This window comes from Salvelinus namaycush, chromosome 10, assembly GCF_016432855.1.
Source record: "Salvelinus namaycush isolate Seneca chromosome 10, SaNama_1.0, whole genome shotgun sequence".
Lineage (NCBI taxonomy): Eukaryota > Metazoa > Chordata > Actinopteri > Salmoniformes > Salmonidae > Salvelinus > Salvelinus namaycush.
This window is the reverse complement of record NC_052316.1, coordinates 45,199,731-45,220,828: the sequence shown is the minus strand read 5'-3', so window position 1 is coordinate 45,220,828 and position 21,098 is coordinate 45,199,731. Positions and strand designations below refer to the sequence as shown.

At 43.7% G+C, this 21,098-nt stretch overlaps 1 protein-coding gene across 1 annotated transcript in view; it reads left to right on the top strand.

Moving 5' to 3' along the window:
* atf6 (activating transcription factor 6) overlaps positions 1-13,883 on the top strand; it is a 115,536-nt gene extending 101,653 nt beyond the window's left edge. Inside the window, exon 16 of the mRNA XM_039002983.1 lies at positions 10,556-13,883. Coding sequence (XP_038858911.1) covers positions 10,556-10,752 — 197 coding nt within the window. The 3' untranslated portion in view covers positions 10,753-13,883. The remainder of the gene's footprint in view (positions 1-10,555) is intronic.
* The last annotated feature ends 7,215 nt before the right edge of the window (positions 13,884-21,098 follow it).

Below are 21,098 nucleotides of genomic sequence, written 5' to 3'. Positions count from 1 at the left end.
CCACCATGCTTCACCGTAGGGATGGTGCCAGGTTTCCTCCAGACATGACGCTTGGCATTCAGGCCAAAGAGTTCAATCTTGGTTTCATCAGACCAGAGAGACCATCTTGTTTTCTCACGGTCTGAGAGTCTTTAGGGGCCTTTTGGCAAACTCCAAGTGAGCTGTCAGGTGCCTTTTACTGAGGAGTGTCTTCTGTCTGACCACTCTACCATAAAGGCCTGATTGGTGGAGTGCTGCAGAGATAGTTGTCCTTCTGGAAGGTTCTCCCTTCTCCGCAGAGGAACTCTGGAGCTCTGTCAGAGTGACCATTGAGTTCTTCGTCACCTCCCTGACCAAGTCCCTTCTTCCCCGATTGCTCAGTTTGGCCTTGCGGCCAGCTCTAGGAAGAGTTTTGGTGGTTCCAAACTTCTTCCATTTAAGAATGATGGCGGCCACTGTGTTCTTGGGAACCTTCAATGCTGCATCCATTTGTTGGTACCCTTCCCCAGATCTGTGCCTCGACACAATCCTGTCTCGGTGCTCTACGGACAATTCCTTCCACCTCATGGCTTGGTTTTTGCTCTGACATGCACTGTCAACTGCAGGACCTTATATAGACAGGTGTGTGCCTTTCCAAATCATGTCCAATCAATTGAATTTACCACAGGTGGACTATAATCAAGTTGTAGAAACATCTAAAGGAGGATCAATGGAAACAGGATGCACCTGAGCTCAATTTCAAGTCTCATAGCAAGGGGTATGAATACTTATATAAATAAGGTATTTCAATTTTTTTTATTTGCAAACATTTGTAAAAACCTGTTCGCTTTTTGTTTTTTGAGGTATTGTGCGTAGGTTGATGAGTATTTTATGTATTTAATCCTTTTTAGAATAAGGCTGTAACAAAATATGGAAAAGATCAAGGGGTCTGAATACTTTCCGACTGCATCTTTAGTTGGGCCAGACCCTTAAAATAGAAAAAAACTCTCTCAATACCATTATTGCTCCATGGCAGAGGAAGGGAGGGTAATTCTTTCCAGCTCTGCATTGCCCCCCCCCCCCCAGTCACCAAATGGCTTTCATCTGGAGGGAGTGGATCGGTTTTGCTAATAGGGAACCATCGTTTGGTCTGTCCTGGACAATAACATGCAATTCGGGATTGGGACTTTGATGTAATTCTTCCTAGCCACCGTGCTTCTACACCTGCATTGCTTGCTGTTTTGGGGTTTTAGGCTGGGTTTCTGTACAGCACTTTGTGACATCAGCTGATGTTAGAAGGGCTTTATAAATACATTGAATTGATTGATGTAGGTCATTGGCTATTTCTGAACAGTGGTATGTCTATGGTTCATTGATTCTGTAAAAGTTAGTTGACGTTCAATGATTTCCCAAATATTTCTGGCTGAAGGGGTTGGCTCCTTAAATGGAGTGAAGGACTCTCTCGCACGCTCTCTCTCTCTCTCTCTCTCTGTTATGTTTAACGATCCCCTTCGTTTGAAAGGAGCTCAATCGATTGGAAGCGACGTGTTTAGAATAGAAGAATGTTTAGAAATGACTGACATCATTTTTTGATTACAGGTGTTTTTACTGTGGGCTATCGTCTCTCTCTCTCTCACTCACTCACTCACTCACTCACTCACTCACTCACTCACTCACTCACTCACTCACTCACTCACTCACTCACTCACTCACACACTCACACACACACACACACCCTGCGGCGTCTTTCCGATCTTTAGGATTCTAGGTTCACTGCATAGTGGCAGAGTGTAACAGGAGTTAAAGGTTGAGCACAACAGTGCTGTCAGCAGTAGTTGTGTTCAAATGGTCCTACTCCTAACTCAACCTAACCACTGGGGACAGAAACCTAGGAGAGGAGCCCCCACCAGTTATATAGACGTCACTCTGTATCAGGCCAGTTCTGTAGACGTCACTCTATATCAGACCAGTTCTGTAGACGTCACTCTATATCAGACCAGTTCTGTAGACGTCACTCTATATCAGACCAGTTCTGTAGACGTCACTCTATATCAGGCCAGTAATGTAGACGTCACTCTATATCAGACCAGTTTTGTAGACGTCACTCTATATCAGACCAGTTATATAGACGTCACTCTATATCAGACCAGTTCTGTAGACGTCACTCTATATCAGGCCAGTTATATAGACGTTAGAGATGTGAAAAAATGTAAAACGTTGTCTTAATGTTTAAACTGCCATTTTTTTATAGTTTAAACGACAAGGGGGGGAAATTATTTAAATACATGTGAATTCACAGTGCAGATATGGTCCTGCGTATGACCGCTAGGGGGCAGTGCAGTTCCATCTACCACAGTCCTGGCTACCAGACGATGTTCACCTTACTGCTGTCCCCTACCCACTCAGCAACAATGGTAGTTAATGCCGTTTCAGGTTCTCTGCTGTGTTCCTCTCCTCCATGTTCTCAGTGGTCAGTACATGGGAGGGACTTCATGTCCCACTTCTCATCAATGTGATGACTTGTTGGGGTGATGTATGACAGCGTATTCATAGACGTCCAACTATCTGTTTACGCCACCTATGGGGTTTTTGAGAGCTCGTGCTTTGTACTTTGTAGGGTTGAATACTGGGATACCGAGATTTCCCACCCAAACCAAACTCCCTTTTCCTGGGATAAATAACTGCGAAAAAATGGTCAATTCTAATAAACTCAGCAAAAAAGGAAACGTCCTCTCACTGTCAACTGCGTTTATTTTCAGCAAATTTAAAATGTGTTAATATTTGTATGAACATAAGATTCAACAACTGAGACATAAACTGAACAAGTTCCACAGACATGTGACTAACAGAAATTGAATAATGTGTCCCTGAACAAAGGGGGGGGGTCAAAATCAAAAGTAACTGCTGCATTAAGTACTGCAGTGCCTCTTCTCCTTGTGGACTGCACCAGATTTGCCAGTTCTTGCTGTGAGATGTTACCCTACTCTTCCACCAAGGCACCTGCAAGTATCCGGACATTTCTGGGAGGAATGGCCCTAGCCCTCGCCCTCCGATCCAACAGGTCCCAGACGTGCTAGATGGGATTGAGATCCGGGCTCTTCGCTGGCCATGGCAGAACACTGACATTCCTGTCTTGCAGGAAATCACGCACAGAACGAGCAGTATGGCTGGTGGCATTGTCATGCTGGAGGGTCATGTCAGGATGAGCCTGCAGGAAGGGTACCACATGCTCAGTCCGGGGGTACAACAAGCTCAGTCCGATGATGCTGTGACACACCGCCCCAGACCATGACGGACCCTCCACATCCAAATCGATCCCTCTACAGAGTACAGGCCCCGGTGTAACGCTCATTCCTTCGACGATAAACGCGAATCCGACCATCACCCCTGGTGAGACAAAACTGGGACTCGCCAGTGAAGAACACTTTTTGCCAGTCCTGTCTGATCCAGTGACGGTGGGTTTGTGCCCATCACCGTTGTTGCCGGTGATGTCTGGTGAGGACCTGCCTTACAACAGGCCTACAAGCCCTCAGTCCAGCCTCTCTCAGCCTATTGCGGACAGTCTGAGCACTGATGGAGGGATTGTGCATTCCTGGTGTAACTCGGGCAGTTGTTGCCATCCTGTACCTGTCCTGCAGGTGTGATGTTCGGATGTACCGATCCTGTGCAGGTGTTGTTACACGTGTTCTGCCACTGCGAGGACGATCAGCTGTCCGTCCTGTCTCCCTGTAGCGCTGTCTTAGGCGTCTCACAGTACGGACATTGCAATTTATTGCTCTGGCCACATCTGCAGTCCTCATGCCTCCTTGCAGCATGCCTAAGGCATGTTCACGTAGATGAGCAGGGACCCTGGGCATCTTTCTTTGGGTGTTGTTCAGAGTCAGTAGAAAGGCCTCTTTCGTGTCCTAAGTTTTCATAACTGTGACCTTAATTTACTGCTCCAGCGTTCCGCCAGCGGAACTCCTCCCACATTCCACTGAAAAGGCAGAGCGCGAAATTCAAAATATATTTTTTTGAAATATTTAACTTTCACACATTAATAAGTCCAATACAGCAAATTAAAGGTACACATCTTGTGAATCCAGCCAACATGTCCGATTTTTTTAAATGTTTTACAGCGAAAACACCACGTATATTTATGTTAGCTCACCACCAAATACAAAAAAGGACAGACATTTTTCACAGCACAGGTAGCATGCACAAAGCCAACCTAACTAACCAAGAACCAACCAAACTAACCAAGAAACAACTTCATCAGATGACAGTCTTATAACATGTTACACAATAAATCTATGTTTTGTTCGAAAAATGTGCATATTTGAGGTATAAATCAGTTTTATATTGCAGCTACCATCACAGCTACCGTCAAAAATAGCACCGAAGCAGCCAGAGTAATTATAGAGACCAACGTGGAATACCTAAATACTCATCATAAAACATTTCTGAAAAATGCATCGTGTACAGCAAATGAAAGACAAGCATCTTGTGAATCCAGCCAATATTTCAGATTTTTTAAGTGTTTTACAGCGAAAACACAATATAGCATTATATTAGCTTACTACAATAGCCTACCACACTACCGCATTCATTCATCAAGGCACGTTAGCGATAGCAATAGGCACGTTAGCGTTAGCGAATAAACCAGCAAAAGATATTAATTTTCACTAACCTTCATAAACCTTCCTCAGATGACAGTCCTATAACATCAGGTTATACATACACTTATGTTTTGTTCGAAAATGTGCATATTTAGAGCTGAAATCAGTGGTTATCCATTATGCTAACGTAGCTTCTTTTTCCCAGAATGTGCGGATATTTCTATTAGACTCTCACCTATTCTGACCAAATAGCTATTCATAAACATTACAAAAAAATACATGTTGTATAGGAAATGATAGATACACTAGTTCTTAATGCAATCGCAGTGTTAGAATTCTAAAAATATCTTCATTACGACATAAGGCTTATGTTATAGCGAGAGAGTGGCCAAAACCTGGGCGCAAAACTACTAGTACACAGTTCGACAGATATATGAAGTAGCATCACAAAATGGGTCCTACTTTTGGTGATCTTCCATCAGAATGTTGGACAAGGGGTCCTTTGTCCAGAACAGTCGTTGTTTGGATTTAGAACATCGTTTTCCCCTCTTGAATTAGCAAGCACACTGGCCAAGTGGCGCGAAGCTCTCCTTTCTGAACAAAGGCACACAACGCAACACGCCTAACGTCCCGAATAAATTTCAAAAATCTAATAAAACTATATTGAAAAAACATACTTTACGATGATATTGTCACATGTATCAAATAAAATCAAAGCCGGAGATAGTAGTCGCCTATAACGACAGCTATTCAGAAGGCAAATCCAGGTCCAACTTCGCGCCTTCCTGAAAACAGGAAATGGGGGACACGTCATTCCAAGAGGACGTATTCCATCTCAGACCAAGATAAACACTCCATTTCTTCTCTCACTGCATCTTGACATCCAGGGGAAGGTGTATGACGTGCATGTATACTAATAGGTATCATGCCCATTTATAGGCAGGACCCAGAAGAGATCATCGATTTCAGATTTTCCACTTCCTGGTCAGGAAGTTTGTGCCAAATGAGTTCTGTTTCACTCACAGATATAATTCAAACGGTTTTAGAAACTAGAGAGTGTTTTCTATCCAATAGTAATAATAATATGCATATTGTACGAGCAAGAATTGAGTACGAGGCCGTTTAAATTGGGCACGTTTTTCCCCCAAAGTGACAACAGCGCCCTCTGTCCTCATCAGGTTAATTGCCTACCGTCTATAAGATGTTAGTGTCTTAACGACCGTTCCACAGGTGCATGTTCATTAATTATTTATGGTTCATTGAACAAGCATGGTAAACAGTGTTTAAACCCTTTACAATGAAGATCTGTGAAGTTATTTGGATTTTTACAAATTATCTTTGAAAAACAGGGTCCTGAAAAAGGGATGTTTCTTTTTTTTCTGAGTTTACATTATTTCTATGAACAGCATGACCTGAAATGGAACCGTTAAATGATACGCGATGTGTAAATCTGTCTTCTCTACGGTCTTTTCTCTGCTATCTGCATGATCAAACATCAACGCTCAGGATGGGGACAGACAGCACATCTCAGTATGGAGCACAGTTTACAATGTGCACTATATATACAAAAGTATGTGGACACCCTTTCAAATTAGAGGATTTGGCTATTTCTGCTGACCAGTGTATAAAATCGAGCAAACAGCCATACATTCTCCATAGACAAACATTTGCCGAAGAATGGCCTTACTGAAGCGCTCAGTGACTTTCAACATGGCACCATCATAGGATGCCACCTTTCCAACAAGTCAGTTCGTCAAATTTCTGCCCTGCTCGAACTGCTCCGGTCAACTGTAAGTGCTGTTATTGAAAAGTGGGAACGTCTATGAGCAACAACGGCTCAGCAGCGAAGTGGTAGGCCACACAAGCTCACAGAATCACGCTTCACCATCTGGCAGTCCGACAGACAAATCTGGGTTTGGCGAATGCCAAGAGAACGCTACCTGCTCTAATGCATCGTGCCAACTGTAAAGTTTGGTGGAGGCAGCACTCTGTATCACCCCCCCCCCAAATGCATGACATTAAAATGATTTTCGAGCTTCCCTCAGCCATCACCAGCCTTCTTCCTGAGACTGACAGTGGGTGGAATGCTGTAAGAACACAGAATAAAACAATGAATAAACAGCCCCATGATGGTAGTGATTGTCCATTACTGCTAATCACTTAACAATTTATTCACATGACTTACTTTATTTTAATATTTCAGTTGTGTATATTACTTAGGTTTTATCTGATGACTTAATTACTTTAAGGAATGAAAAATAATCATCTCTGCTCAGGTAGTAGCAGCCAGCCAGACAAGCATCTGTTATCTCTGTTCTCCCCATTTGAACGAGTCATCCTATTTAGCGAGGCTAGTAGTAGCTAGCTGGCTGATTTTTAAATAACGGTACTACTACTTCGAAGTAGATAAGGCATACTTTCAAGACTACTTATTACCAATTTCTTCAACTATCTATCAGGTAGAGCTACCTCAGGAACTGACTCTATCCCTCTCGTTGTTGTGTTGTGTCACTCCTCTCTCATCATATGGTCTGTGTCCGTGGCAGGAAATAACAGGCGCAATGGCTTATGGGCATTGTAGTTAATTACCACGTTTCCAAGCTGAACATTTGCCTAATGAAAACTGCAACTCCCTTCAGCCTAGCGTCCTGCATAGTTCTTCACTTAGTTTTTCTTGTGAATTATTTGGTTTCTCTCTAAAGAAACGTCACGTTGAGCTCACAGAAAAAAACAACTAAATAAAATTGAAGTAATTTAACCAACTTCGGTCAATTAGTTCTGTAATAACCCCCCAAAAACTGAATTTTGGTTAATCGCTCAGCAGTAGGAGGTGTAGAGATGATGTTCTATTACCTGCAGTCAACAATGCATGATGGGAATATTTTTATGTTTTGATGCTTTAGTATTGAAGGAGAACTGGCTGGATTGGTAGCTCGGTTGGCTGGATTGGTAGCTCGGTTGGCTGGATTGGTAGCTCGGTTGGCTGGATTGGTAGCTCGGTTGGCTGGATTGGTAGCTCGGTTGGCTGGATTGGTAGCTCGGTTGGCTGGATTGGTAGCTCGGTTGGCTGGATTGGTAGGTCGGTTGGCTGGATTGGTAGGTCGGTTGGCTGGATTGGTAGGTCGGTTGGCTGGATTGGTAGCTCGGTTGTTAGAAGCATTTTAAATGGCCCACTGACTGACTGTCTTCTTAGAACATAATTTGTTTTTGTTGACTGAAATTGCCTCTAACAATTCCATTATTTAATTTGCTGACGAATTGCTTAGTTTTGGATGCCAGGAAAACAAACAATTCCAAACTGGGCCCAGTGCCCACTCTTATCTCCATAATCTTTGTCAAACTGGCTGACCACTGAATCCCAAATGCCCTCTTGAATTTCCACTAATGTTGTTTTGTCAGACCCAAAGGCTTAATCAAAACAAAGGGGAGTGACGCACACACACACACTGGCACACAGAAGACTATCCTGCCAGACTGCCACTGACGGTCCGTGTGGGAAGGAAGGAGCTTTCTGGAAGGTGTCCAGGTGGCACGAGTAAAAGGGGAAAGGAGAGACCTGACACACACACACACACACACACACACACACACACACACACACAGACACAGACCTGGGGGGCTTTTGGTAGGTACCTCAAAGTCATGCTGTTTGAAGTGGGCCCCTCCGTGTGTGTGCTTGCGTGTCCTGGCTGTCTGTGTTTTGGCCACTCAGTCAGCGGGCTAAGGAGAGTTGGGACGTTTGGTAATTTGTTAGAAATGTTTGCCAACAATGTGCAGAAACCCAGTTTTAGGAATAACTTATATTTCATGATGTTTCTCTAGCCCACACATGCTGTAATGCCATCGGTGTTGGGTTTCTCATGGCCTAGCCTCTCATACCCCCATGTGAAGCAAATGTAGCTGCCTGTACAGAACCCTCTCTCTAAGGTGACTTTCTGCATTGCCTGTAAAACTACGGTAACCCCCCCCCCCCCCCCCCCCCCCCCATGCAGCTGGAGATAGAGACATCATATAGGGGACCCCCCCCCCCCTCCATGCCATGCAGCTGGATATAGAGACATCATATAGGGACCCCCCTCCATGCAGCTGGATATAGAGACATCATATAGGGACCCCCCTCCATGCAGCTGGATATAGAGACATCATATAGGGACCCCCCTCCATGCAGCTGGAGATAGACATCATATAGAGACCCCCCTCCATGCAGCTGGATATAGAGACATCATATAGGGGACCCCCCTCCATGCAGCTGGAGATAGAGACATCATATAGGGACCCCCCTCCATGCAGCTGGATATAGAGACATCATATAGGGACCCCCCTCCATGCAGCTGGAGATAGAGACATCATATAGGGGACCCCCCCCCCCCCCTCCATGCCATGCAGCTGGATAGAGACATCATATAGGGACCCCCCTCCATGCAGCTGGATATAGAGACATCATATAGGGACCCCCCTCCATGCAGCTGGAGATAGAGACATCATATAGGGACCCCCCTCCATGCAGCTGGATATAGAGACATCATATAGGGGACCCCCCTCCATGCAGCTGGAGATAGAGACATCATATAGGGACCCCCCTCCATGCAGCTGGATATAGAGACATCATATAGGGACCCCCCTCCATGCAGCTGGAGATAGAGACATCATATAGGGACCCCCCTCCATGCAGCTGGAGATAGAGACATCATATAGGGACCCCCCTCCATGCAGCTGGAGATAGAGACATCATATAGGGACCCCCCTCCATGCAGCTGGAGATAGAGACATCATATAGGGACCCCCCTCCATGCAGCTGGAGATAGAGACATCATATAGGGACCCCCCTCCATGCAGCTGGAGATAGAGACATCATATAGGGACCCCCCTCCATGCAGCTGGAGATAGAGACATCATATAGGGACCCCCCTCCATGCAGCTGGAGATAGAGACATCATATAGGGACCCCCCTCCATGCAGCTGGAGATAGAGACATCATATAGGGAACCCCCCCTCTCTCACCACAGACCCACCACTACCAGTGCTATAGACATAGTAAGAGATATGAAGTGTCAGTGGTTTGGTGATGTAAACCTAACCCGCTTGCAGGGATCCATTCAAACACACTCTCCATGCTCCATCTTCCTCTCTCCTCCTCTACCTCTCTACCTCTCTCCTCCTCTACCTCTCTACCTCTCTCCTCCTCTACCTCTCTACCTCTCTCCTCCTCTACCTCTCTACCTCTCTCCTCCTCTTCCTCTCTCTCCCCCTCTTCCTCTCTCTCCCCCTCTCTCCCCCTCTTCCTCTCTACCTCTCTCCCCCTCTTCCTCTCTCTCCCCCTCTTCCTCTCTCTCCCCATCTTCCTCTCTCTCCCCATCTTCCTCTCTCTCCCCATCTTCCTCTTCCTCTCTCTCCCCCTCTTCCTCTCTCTCCCCCTCTTCCTCTCTCTCCCCCTCTTCCTCTCTCTCCCCCTCTTCCTCTCTCTCCCCATCTTCCTCTTCCTCTCTCCTGTCGTTGTACCATCTTCCTCTTCCTCTCTCCTGCCGTTGTAACATCTTCCTCTCTCTCCCCCTCTTCCTCTCTCTCCCCCTCTTCCTCTCTCTCCCCCTCTTCCTCTTCCTCTCTCTCTCTCACTCTCACTCTCTCACACACACACACACACACACACACACACACACACACACACACACACCAGGAGGCTTTACTTCTTTGTTATTTCTCTCTCTGGTTTGCATGTCTGTCTTTGTTTAGAGCTGTTGTGTTTCTCTCTACAGGAGAGAGTGCCAGTGGGTGACTCACCTCTCCTCTGTTTACCTCTCCTTCATCCCTCTCTCTGGCTCTTAACCCCTAACTAACCGCCCACTCCACTCTACTACTATGCTAGTGGCATCTACTCCCTCTCTCTCTGTCATAGGGAGGGGTATGAGGAGGGAAGGTATAGCCAGGCCCAGCTAGGCTTCAACTGAGGAATCTTGCTTGTTTTTTTTCTAATGCGCTGATTCTTCCTGTCTCGTTAACAGATCGTGTGATCAAGGACAAGGAGTTTGAGGTGATGATGCAGATTGACTGTGAGGTCACAGACACCAGGATCATCCACATCAAGTCCTCCAGTATCCCACCATTCCTGCGTGTCAACCGCACCGGCACCCTGTACCCGCCTTCACCTGCGGACAGCGAGGCCACGCCTCCTGTCCAGGTGCTCATGGGTTCCGCGTAACCTCTGTCAACCAATCGAATGGACTCACAAACCCGTTAACTTCCACCAACCAATTGAAAAGATGGAACAGCAACAAAGGTCTGTTCTGTTCCACCAGTTTAACAGATGGAATAACAACAGTCTGTTCTGCTCCACCAGTTTAACAGATGGAATAACAACAGTCTGTTCTGCTCCACCAGTTTAACAGATGGAATAACAAACGTCTGTTCTGCTCCACCAGTTTAACAGATGGAATAACAGTCTGTTCTGCTCCACCAGTTTAACAGATGGAATAACAACAGTCTGTTCTGCTCCACCAGTTTAACAGATGGAATAACAACAGTCTGTTCTGCTCCACCAGTTTAACAGATGGAATAACAACAGTCTGTTCTGTTCCACCAGTTTAACAGATGGAATAACAACAGTCTGTTCTGCTCCACCAGTTTAACAGATGGAATAACAACAGTCTGTTCTGCTCCACCAGTTTAACAGATGGAATAACAGTCTGTTCTGCTCCACCAGTTTAACAGATGGAATAACAACAGTCTGTTCTGCTCCACCAGTTTAACAGATGGAATAACAACAGTCTGTTCTGCTCCACCAGTTTAACAGATGGAATAACAACAGTCTGTTCTGTTCCACCAGTTTAACAGATGGAATAACAACAGTCTGTTCTGCTCCACCAGTTTAACAGATGGAATAACAACAGTCTGTTCTGCTCCACCAGTTTAACAGATGGAATAACAGTCTGTTCTGCTCCACCAGTTTAACAGATGGAATAACAACAGTCTGTTCTGCTCCACCAGTTTAACAGATGGAATAACAAATGTCTGTTCTGCTCCACCAGTTTAACAGATGGAATAACAACAGTCTGTTCTGCTCCACCAGTTTAACAGATGGAATAACAACAGTCTGTTCTGCTCCACCAGTTTAACAGATGGAATAACAACAGTCTGTTCTGCTCCACCAGTTTAACAGATGGAATAACAAATGTCTGTTCTGCTCCACCAGTTTAACAGATGGAATAACAACAGTCTGTTCTGCTCCACCAGTTTAACAGATGGAATAACAACAGTCTGTTCTGCTCCACCAGTTTAACAGATGGAATAACAACAGTCTGTTCTGTTCCACCAGTTTAACAGATGGAATAACAACAGTCTGTTCTGCTCCACCAGTTTAACAGATGGAATAACAACAGTCTGTTCTGCTCCACCAGTTTAACAGATGGAATAACAGTCTGTTCTGCTCCACCAGTTTAACAGATGGAATAACAACAGTCTGTTCTGCTCCACCAGTTTAACAGATGGAATAACAACAGTCTGTTCTGCTCCACCAGTTTAACAGATGGAATAACAACAGTCTGTTCTGCTCCACCAGTTTAACAGATGGAATAACAGTCTGTTCTGCTCCACCAGTTTAACAGATGGAATAACAACAGTCTGTTCTGCTCCACCAGTTTAACAGATGGAATAACAACAGTCTGTTCTGTTCCACCAGTTTAACAGATGGAATAACAACAGTCTGTTCTGCTCCACCAGTTTAACAGATGGAATAACAGTCTGTTCTGCTCCACCAGTTTAACAGATGGAATAACAACAGTCTGTTCTGCTCCACCAGTTTAACAGATGGAATAACAACAGTCTGTTCTGCTCCACCAGTTTAACAGATGGAATAACAACAGTCTGTTCTGCTCCACCAGTTTAACAGATGGAATAACAACAGCCTGTTCTGCTCCACCAGTTTAACAGATGGAATAACAACAGTCTGTTCTGCTCCACCAGTTTAACAGATGGAATAACAACAGTCTGTTCTGTTCCACCAGTTTAACAGATGGAATAACAACAGCCTGTTCTGCTCCACCAGTTTAACAGATGGAATAACAACAGTCTGTTCTGCTCCACCAGTTTAACAGATGGAATAACAGTCTGTTCTGCTCCACCAGTTTAACAGATGGAATAACAACAGTCTGTTCTGCTCCACCAGTTTAACAGATGGAATAACAACAGTCTGTTCTGCTCCACCAGTTTAACAGATGGAATAACAACAGCCTGTTCTGCTCCACCAGTTTAACAGATGGAATAACAACAGTCTGTTCTGCTCCACCAGTTTAACAGATGGAATAACAACAGTCTGTTCTGCTCCACCAGTTTAACAGATGGAATAACAACAGCCTGTTCTGCTCCACCAGTTTAACAGATGGAATAACAACAGTCTGTTCTGCTCCACCAGTTTAACAGATGGAATAACAACAGCCTGTTCTGCTCCACCAGTTTAACAGATGGAATAACAACAGTCTGTTCTGCTCCACCAGTTTAACAGATGGAATAACAACAGTCTGTTCTGCTCCACCAGTTTAACAGATGGAATAACAGTCTGTTCTGCTCCACCAGTTTAACAGATGGAATAACAACAGTCTGTTCTGCTCCACCAGTTTAACAGATGGAATAACAACAGTCTGTTCTGCTCCACCAGTTTAACAGATGGAATAACAACAGCCTGTTCTGCTCCACCAGTTTAACAGATGGAATAACAACAGTCTGTTCTGCTCCACCAGTTTAACAGATGGAATAACAACAGTCTGTTCTGCTCCACCAGTTTAACAGATGGAATAACAACAGCCTGTTCTGCTCCACCAGTTTAACAGATGGAATAACAACAGTCTGTTCTGCTCCACCAGTTTAACAGATGGAATAACAACAGCCTGTTCTGCTCCACCAGTTTAACAGATGGAATAACAACAGTCTGTTCTGCTCCACCAGTTTAACAGATGGAATAACAACAGTCTGTTCTGCTCCACCAGTTTAACAGATGGAATAACAACAGGTCACATGTTTCTATTTACCTTGCATTCTTTTTTTAATTTTCTACAGATCAGAGAATTTTTAAACGATTATATACTCAAATGTATTTGACTGAACTTTAGTATCAGGTTTTCTCCCTTATCCTTGATTTGGATTATGCAATACTAAGCTAGCTCAAATGGTCAGTGTCAGTTAGCCATTCTGTTTTCAGCTCTGATATCCGTCATGGTTGTTGAAGGTCAAAGACCAGAGCCAGGCTCTGTGTGTGTCTGGACTGACCAGAGCCAGGCTCTGTGTGTGTCTGGACTGACCAGAGCCAGGCTCTGTGTGTGTCTGGACTGACCAGAGCCAGGCTCTGTGTGTGTCTGGACTGACCAGAGTCAGGCTCTGTGTGTGTCTGGACTGACCAGAGCCAGGCTCTGTGTGTGTCTGGACTGACCAGAGCCAGGCTCTGTGTGTGTCTGGACTGACCAGAGCCAGGCTCTGTGTGTGTCTGGACTGACCAGAGCCAGGCTCTGTGTGTGTCTGGACTGACCAGAGCCAGGCTCTGTGTGTGTCTGGACTGACCAGAGCCAGGCTCTGTGTGTGTCTGGACTGACCAGAGCCAGGCTCTGTGTGTGTCTGGACTGACCAGAGCCAGGCTCTGTGTGTGTCTGGACTGACCAGAGCCAGGCTCTGTGTGTGTCTGGACTGACCAGAGCCAGGCTCTGTGTGTGTCTGGACTGACCAGAGCCAGGCTCTGTGTGTGTCTGGACTGACCAGAGCCAGGCTCTGTGTGTGTCTGGACTGACCAGAGCCAGGCTCTGTGTGTGTCTGGACTGACCAGAGCCAGGCTCTGTGTGTGTGTCTGGACTGATTGACTGTGGCCCTACACTCCTCTTACCAGGGTAATTGCTGAGCAACAGCAGGGGGCCGAGCATTGAACCCTGAGTCACCCCAACATAACACAAATACTTTCACCCCATGGCTGCCATGTTGTTCTCTCCCTTTCTTTCTTTCTCTCTCTTTCTCTTCTTCAGTCTCCATCCCTCACATCTCTTTTGTTTTATTGAGGTTTTATATAGAAGTATTTCATGCTGATTCAAGTTATCACCCTCGTCTGATACCATTGAAATGATTACAGCAATAGTGGCATACACTCAGGAAGTAATTTCAGCGTGTTAAAGCTAAAGCAGTCCAACCACTAGAAAGATGAAATATCTTGGTCACCGTTGTTTCTCTGTTTTACGTTTTGTTTTCAATGTAGTGCAGCTACGATGAAGAATTCCTATTGGATTTTTTTTTTTTTTTTACTTCTGTTTGCACTGTGCGAAAAACTTTGGGGAATGTTATCCTCTACAGAAAATGTTATTTGTTGAAGTGCTATCCTCTGTTTTTGAATAGATGCCACATCTCTAATGAAATGTTGTCATACCTAATGAAAGTATATAATATACATACAGTATATTTCATTGATGTGAAAAGTTATTATTCACCAAATATATGTTCCATTTGGGGATAAATCATATTGTATAGTGTGACTATGTCATTGTAGACGTTTAGTTAGAGGTTTCATTTGGAGAGAGTGGATAGTAGTGTGGGTAGTGGATAGTAGTGTGGGTAGTGGAGAGAGTGGATAGTAGTGTGGGTAGTGGATAGTAGTGTGGGTAGTGGAGAGAGTGGATAGTAGTGTGGGTAGTGGATAGTAGTGTGGGTAGTGGAGAGAGTGGATAGTAGTGTGGGTAGTGGATAGTAGTGTGGGTAGTGGATAGTAGTGTGGGTAGTGGAGAGAGTGTGGTTAGTGGAGAGAGTGGATAGTAGTGTGGGTAGTGGAGAGAGTGGATAGTAGTGTGAGTGGATTGTAGTGTGGGTAGTGGAGAGAGTGGATTGTAGTGTGGGTAGTGGAGAGAGTGGATAGTAGTGTGGGTAGTGGAGAGAGTGGATTGTAGTGTGGGTAAGTGGAGAGAGTGGATTGTAGTGTGGGTAGTATGGTGTTGGCTATTTGAAGGTCATTGTTTTTTATTTTATATATGCCCCAGGACTTTTAATTTCCATGGACAAATAGAAAACATACTTACACATTGATGAATGGACTGTTAGCAGCTGAAATATCAGATAAGAGATGAGAAATTATCTCTATGAAATATCAATGTGTCAGTCTTAACGCTCGTCTTTGAAAAATCCAACCGTTTAAAAAAAAAAAGTAATTTCGATTCAACAGGTTGGCAAGGAGCAGCAGCGTTTGGAAGACCTAATCCTAGTGAGTAAAGAGGAGTTCATGTTGACCCATGTCAGTTGTCATAGTGACCCGAGATGTTAACCCTAACCCGTCTGTCCACTTGGCCTGATTGCATTTTTATTGAAGTGCACTTTAACAAAAATACACCTTTTCTGTTGGCAGAGAATATGGATGCACGTATGACTGTAAGTCGTTTGGATAAAAGCGTCAGCCAAATGGTATATATTATGTGTATTATAATATTTAGCTTACTGAAAAGAGCGTTTATAAAAATAAAAATAAAAAAATATAAAGAATTAGTTGCCACGGGAACGCTTTGTGAAATGATGGGGCATAATACTTTTTGTTTTAAACATTAAATAGTTTTGCACCATTGCTAGGCAACCTGCTTGTCTCAAAAGTCTAGATCTTGATTCACTCACTTGATTCACTCACTTCCCAACTGCATTTGATAATGTTAAAATAGTTTTGATTTGTAATACTATTGTGACTTGTTCAGTTTGGTGTATCCACGCGCGCTGTTCTCTGGCTGGGAGTCCTGATTTATAATATCCTTTGTACGATTGCTGGTTCGTTTCAGAAAGCAACAGGATGATTTTTCTCCCCCAAATATTGTCGTTTATAAGCATTGTGTTTGAACGAGTGTTCTGATTAGCGCAACAGCGATTCAACCTTTAAATGTGACCCTCTATCCACTCATGTCTGTGTGTGTGACCCCAGCAGTTATATTGTGCATTTATTTGCTTGAAAAACACGTTTTATTCAGAGTAATGTCATTTTGGCTATGTACCCATGATTATTCAGGGAGCTGAGAGGAAAATTATGACAGTTTCCACCTGATGAAGATTTTTGTATAATATTGCTAATGCAAGTAAATAAAACACTGGATGAAACTTTGGATGTGTGTGTGTTGTCATGGTGAGAATCACAATGGGTCAGATCAGCTTGGCAATCGCTGACAATAACCAGACCTTCTCTCACCCGCAGAGGGGATGAGGGAACTGGTGTGGAGGTTTTGACACCTCCACACCGGTCGTAAATGAAGCAGAAGAGGACTCTCTCTTTCTACTCTCTAGTATTGGCAAACTAGTCTCTAGTATGGAAAACGATTAAAATATTTTTGTTAAGATAGGAATGTGATTTTAGTTTTCTAATAAGATAATTGTTTTTGATGAATACTTTTCACAGTAACTAGCCACGCCCCGAGTGAGGTCAGAGAGCTTGTCAGCATGACGGAACACCCTTTTGACCAAGAGTGCATAAAAGCTTGGAAGAGAAATCAACCTGTCGACCAGGAAACATGAGGTGTTTTGCTACATGTTTGTAATGGTTGAAACTTTTAACCTCAACACGAGGTGAAGAAATAAACGCACCTTCCCCTGAACAATCAACACGAGGAGTATGAGGTGACAAACTCCCCTCTCAGACAATCACTGGTACAGCTGATTAGCTGTCTGGAGTCAAATATCTCAAACTCTTAACCATCAGATCCTACTACGACTCTCAAATCACCGTACGCTACTCTCATCACCCCACTGGAACCATCGGCACGGCTGGCTTATCTTCAAATGAGCAACTTCAGGAGCGAATGGAAGAGTGAACTCTGTAGTTCTGTTCAGGACTACACGACGGACAAGGGCACACTTTAATGATTTCTTATTCCAAACGTACGGCGGTTCGTGTGCAAACTATATGATTGTGAGAATAGTTCTAGAATGTCTCTATGATAAGTCTCTCTTTCTCGCTCTCTTTCTCTCGCTCTTTTTCTCTTTCTCTGGGAAAAAATGCCATATTGTGTCAGTCTGCTAGGGACCTTTGTCTCATGTAGTAAGTGTGTGTATTCTGTGTTATTTGGTTAGCTAGTAAATAAATAATTAAACAAATTGGTGTAGTACTGAATAATGAGCAAGGCTGGGGTTTTCCTCAGATCCAATAAGGTTACGACTGTTCAGAATGATATTAATCATTACCTCTTATCATAAGATGACTGTTCAGAATGATGATATAAGAGGTCATGATTAATCAGATGACTGTTTATTGATGAAATAGATATACACCTTATAGAGTTTAATTCAGGAGATGGTAACTCTTTAAACAACCTTTTCCGTGGTGCCCCAAATCTAAATGATTTAATTGTTACATGATTCATTTAATCAGGTAACAATTAAACATAGTGGAAGAAATAACAGTCATCAGATGAATGAAAGTAAAGTCACGACATCTATTTACTTTTCAAGTCATTCCAGAAATGTTATTTCTGAGAAATAAGGGTTTAAAATGGGTTATCTTTAGGTTGACCTCTGTGTGTTACAGTAACTCCATGGATATAAATCAGAGACCAGGGAGATTACAGTGAAATGCTCCTTCCTTCTGCACTTTGTAGAGTTGTGGGTCTCGAGTCTTGTCTGGTGTGTTTCTGTTTTTAGCTGGTCGTTTTCCATCCTGACAGTTCAGATTAGATTGCTGCTTACATTAGCTAATTATGGCCACTTGGACTTCAACTATATATTAAAACCTACAATGGAGAATTTTTTTTGGTGTAGTTTCACTTCTTTATTGCAGTCTCTACAAACAGTACAATCTGATAGGAAAATAATAAGTGCATTCCACAAGACTAAGGGAAACTGCTATGTAAAGTATATATACAGAGATTCAAAGGTACTGTAGATATACAATGAGCGGACAAAACATTAACAACGCCTGCTTTTTACTTGACATGGACTGACCAGGTGAAAGCCATGATCCTTTATTGATGTCACCTGTTAAATCCACTTCAATCCGTGTAGATGAAAGGTAGGAGACAGGTTAAAAAAACATTTGAAAGTCTTGAGACAATTGAGACATGGATTGTGTATGTGTGCCATTAAGGGTGGGCAAGATAAATTAGTTAAATGCCTTTAGACGGGGTATGGTAGTAGGTGCCAGGCACACCGGTTTGAGTGTGTCAAGAACTGCAACGCTACTGGGTTTTTCACGCTCAGCAGTTTCCCGTGTGTATCAAGAATGGTCCACCACCCAAAGGACATCCAGCCAACTTGACACAATTATGGGAAGCATTGGAGTCAACATCCTTGTGGAATGCTTTCAACACCTTGTAGAATCTATGCCTGAGGAATTAAGGCTGTTCTGGGGGCAAAAGGGGGGTGCAACTCAAGATTAGGAAGGTGTTCTTTAATGTTTTGTACACTCAGTGCCTTCAAAAAGTATTCACACCCTTTGACTTTTTCCACATTTTGTTGTTTTTTTCTGATTTTTACAAATGTATTAAAAATTAAAAGCTGTAATGTCAATAAGTATTCCGGCCCTTTGTTATGGCAAGCCTATATAAGTTTAGGAGTAAACATTTGCTTAACAAATCACATAAATTGCATGGACTCTGTGTACAATAATTTTTGAATGACTACCTCATCTCTGTAGCCCACACATACAATTTTCTGTAAGGTCCCTCAGTCGAGCAGTGAATTTCAAACACCGAGGGCGGTTTTCCAATTCCTCGCAAAGAAGGTCACCTGTTAGTAGATGGATAAAACAATTAAAAGCAGACATTGAATATCCTTTTGAGCATGGTAAAGTTATTAATTACACTTTGGATGTTGTATCAATACACCCAGTCACTGCAAAGATACAGGTGTCCTTCCTAACTCAGTTGCCGGAGAGGAAGAAAACCGCTCAGGGATTTCACCATGAGGCCAATGGGGACTTTACAACAGTTATAGAGATTAATGGCTGTGATAGGAGAACACTGAGGATGGATCAACAACATTGTAGTTACTCCACAATTCTAACCTAATTGACAGTGAAAAGAAGGAAGTCTGTACAGAATAAAAATATTCCAAAACATGCATCCTGTTTGCAAAAAAGCACTAGAGTAATATTGCCAAAAATTGGCAAAGCAATTAACTTTTTGTCCTGAATATAGAGTATGTTTGGGCCAAATCCAACTCATTACGGAGTACCACCCTCCATTTTTCAAGCATAGTGGTGGCTGCATCATGTTATGGGTATGCTTGTAATCATTAAGGACTGGGCAGTTCTTCAGAATAAAAAATAAACTGAATGGAGCTAAGCACAGGCAAAAATCCTAGAGGAAAACCTGTTTCATTCTGCTTTCCACTAGACAGTTGGAGATTAATTCACCTTTCAGCAGGACAATAACCTAAAACACAAGGCCAAATCTACACTGGAGTTACTAATCAAGATGGCATTGAATGTTCCTGAGTGGCCGAGTTATAGTTTTAACTTAAATCTGCTTGAAAATCTATGGCAAGACCTGAAAATGGTTGTCTAGCAATAATCAACAACCAATTTAACAGAGCTTGAAGAATTTTGAATAGAAAAATGGGCAAATGTTGCACAATCCAGGTGCTTCTACAAAGTATTTCTCACGGATCCCCCCGGTACTTATGCTCATTCTGTTCACCAGTTCCGGAGGTCTACATCACCGGCTTTCTAGGCTTCACTGAACGGGATTCATTATCATCAACCCCGGACTGTCTTGTCTGATTACACACAACCTGGTTCCCATTTCCCCTGATTAGTATGTTATATATGTGCCCTCTGTTGGTTATTGTTCCCATGTCCGTTGGTGGTGTGAGTACCTATGCATTGGTGCAGCTGTTATGCTGCGTGCTATATATATATTGTGTATCACGGGTATCGTCCCGTGGCGTTCAATGAGGTTTACCCTCGCTCTTTTGTTAAGGTACAACCCAGTGTTTTTGTATACGTGTTTGTTTTGGGTGTATTAAAAACCCCTATTGGGTATTCCTGCGCCTGTCTCCAAATCCTTAATACCAGCTTGACAGTATTGACTCAACAGTGTGAATACTTATGTATTTCATTTTCTAAAAACTTTTTTTTTTTTTATATTATTTTATTTATTTACCCCCTTTTTCTCCCCAATTTCGTGGTATCCAATTGTTAGTCTGGACTCATCGCTACAACTCCCGCACGGACTCGGGGAGAGGCGAAGGTCGAGAGCCATGCGTCCTCCGAAACACAACCCAACCAAGCCGCACTGCTTCTTAACACAGCGCGCAGCCAACCCGGAAGCCAGCCGCACCAATGTGTCGGAGGAAACACCATACACCTAGCGACCTGGTTAGCATGCACTGCGCCCGGCCCACCACAGGAGTCGCTAGTGTGCGATGAGACAAGGATATCCCTGCCGGCCAAACCCTCCCTAACCCGGACGATGCTGGGCCAATTGTGCGCCGCCACATGGGCCTCCCGGTCGAGCCTGGGCTCGAACCCAGAGTCTCTGGTGGCACAGCTAACACTGCGATGCAGTGCCTTAGGGCCTCCCGGGTGGCGCAGTGGGCTAACATGTTTTTATTTTGTCTATCAGG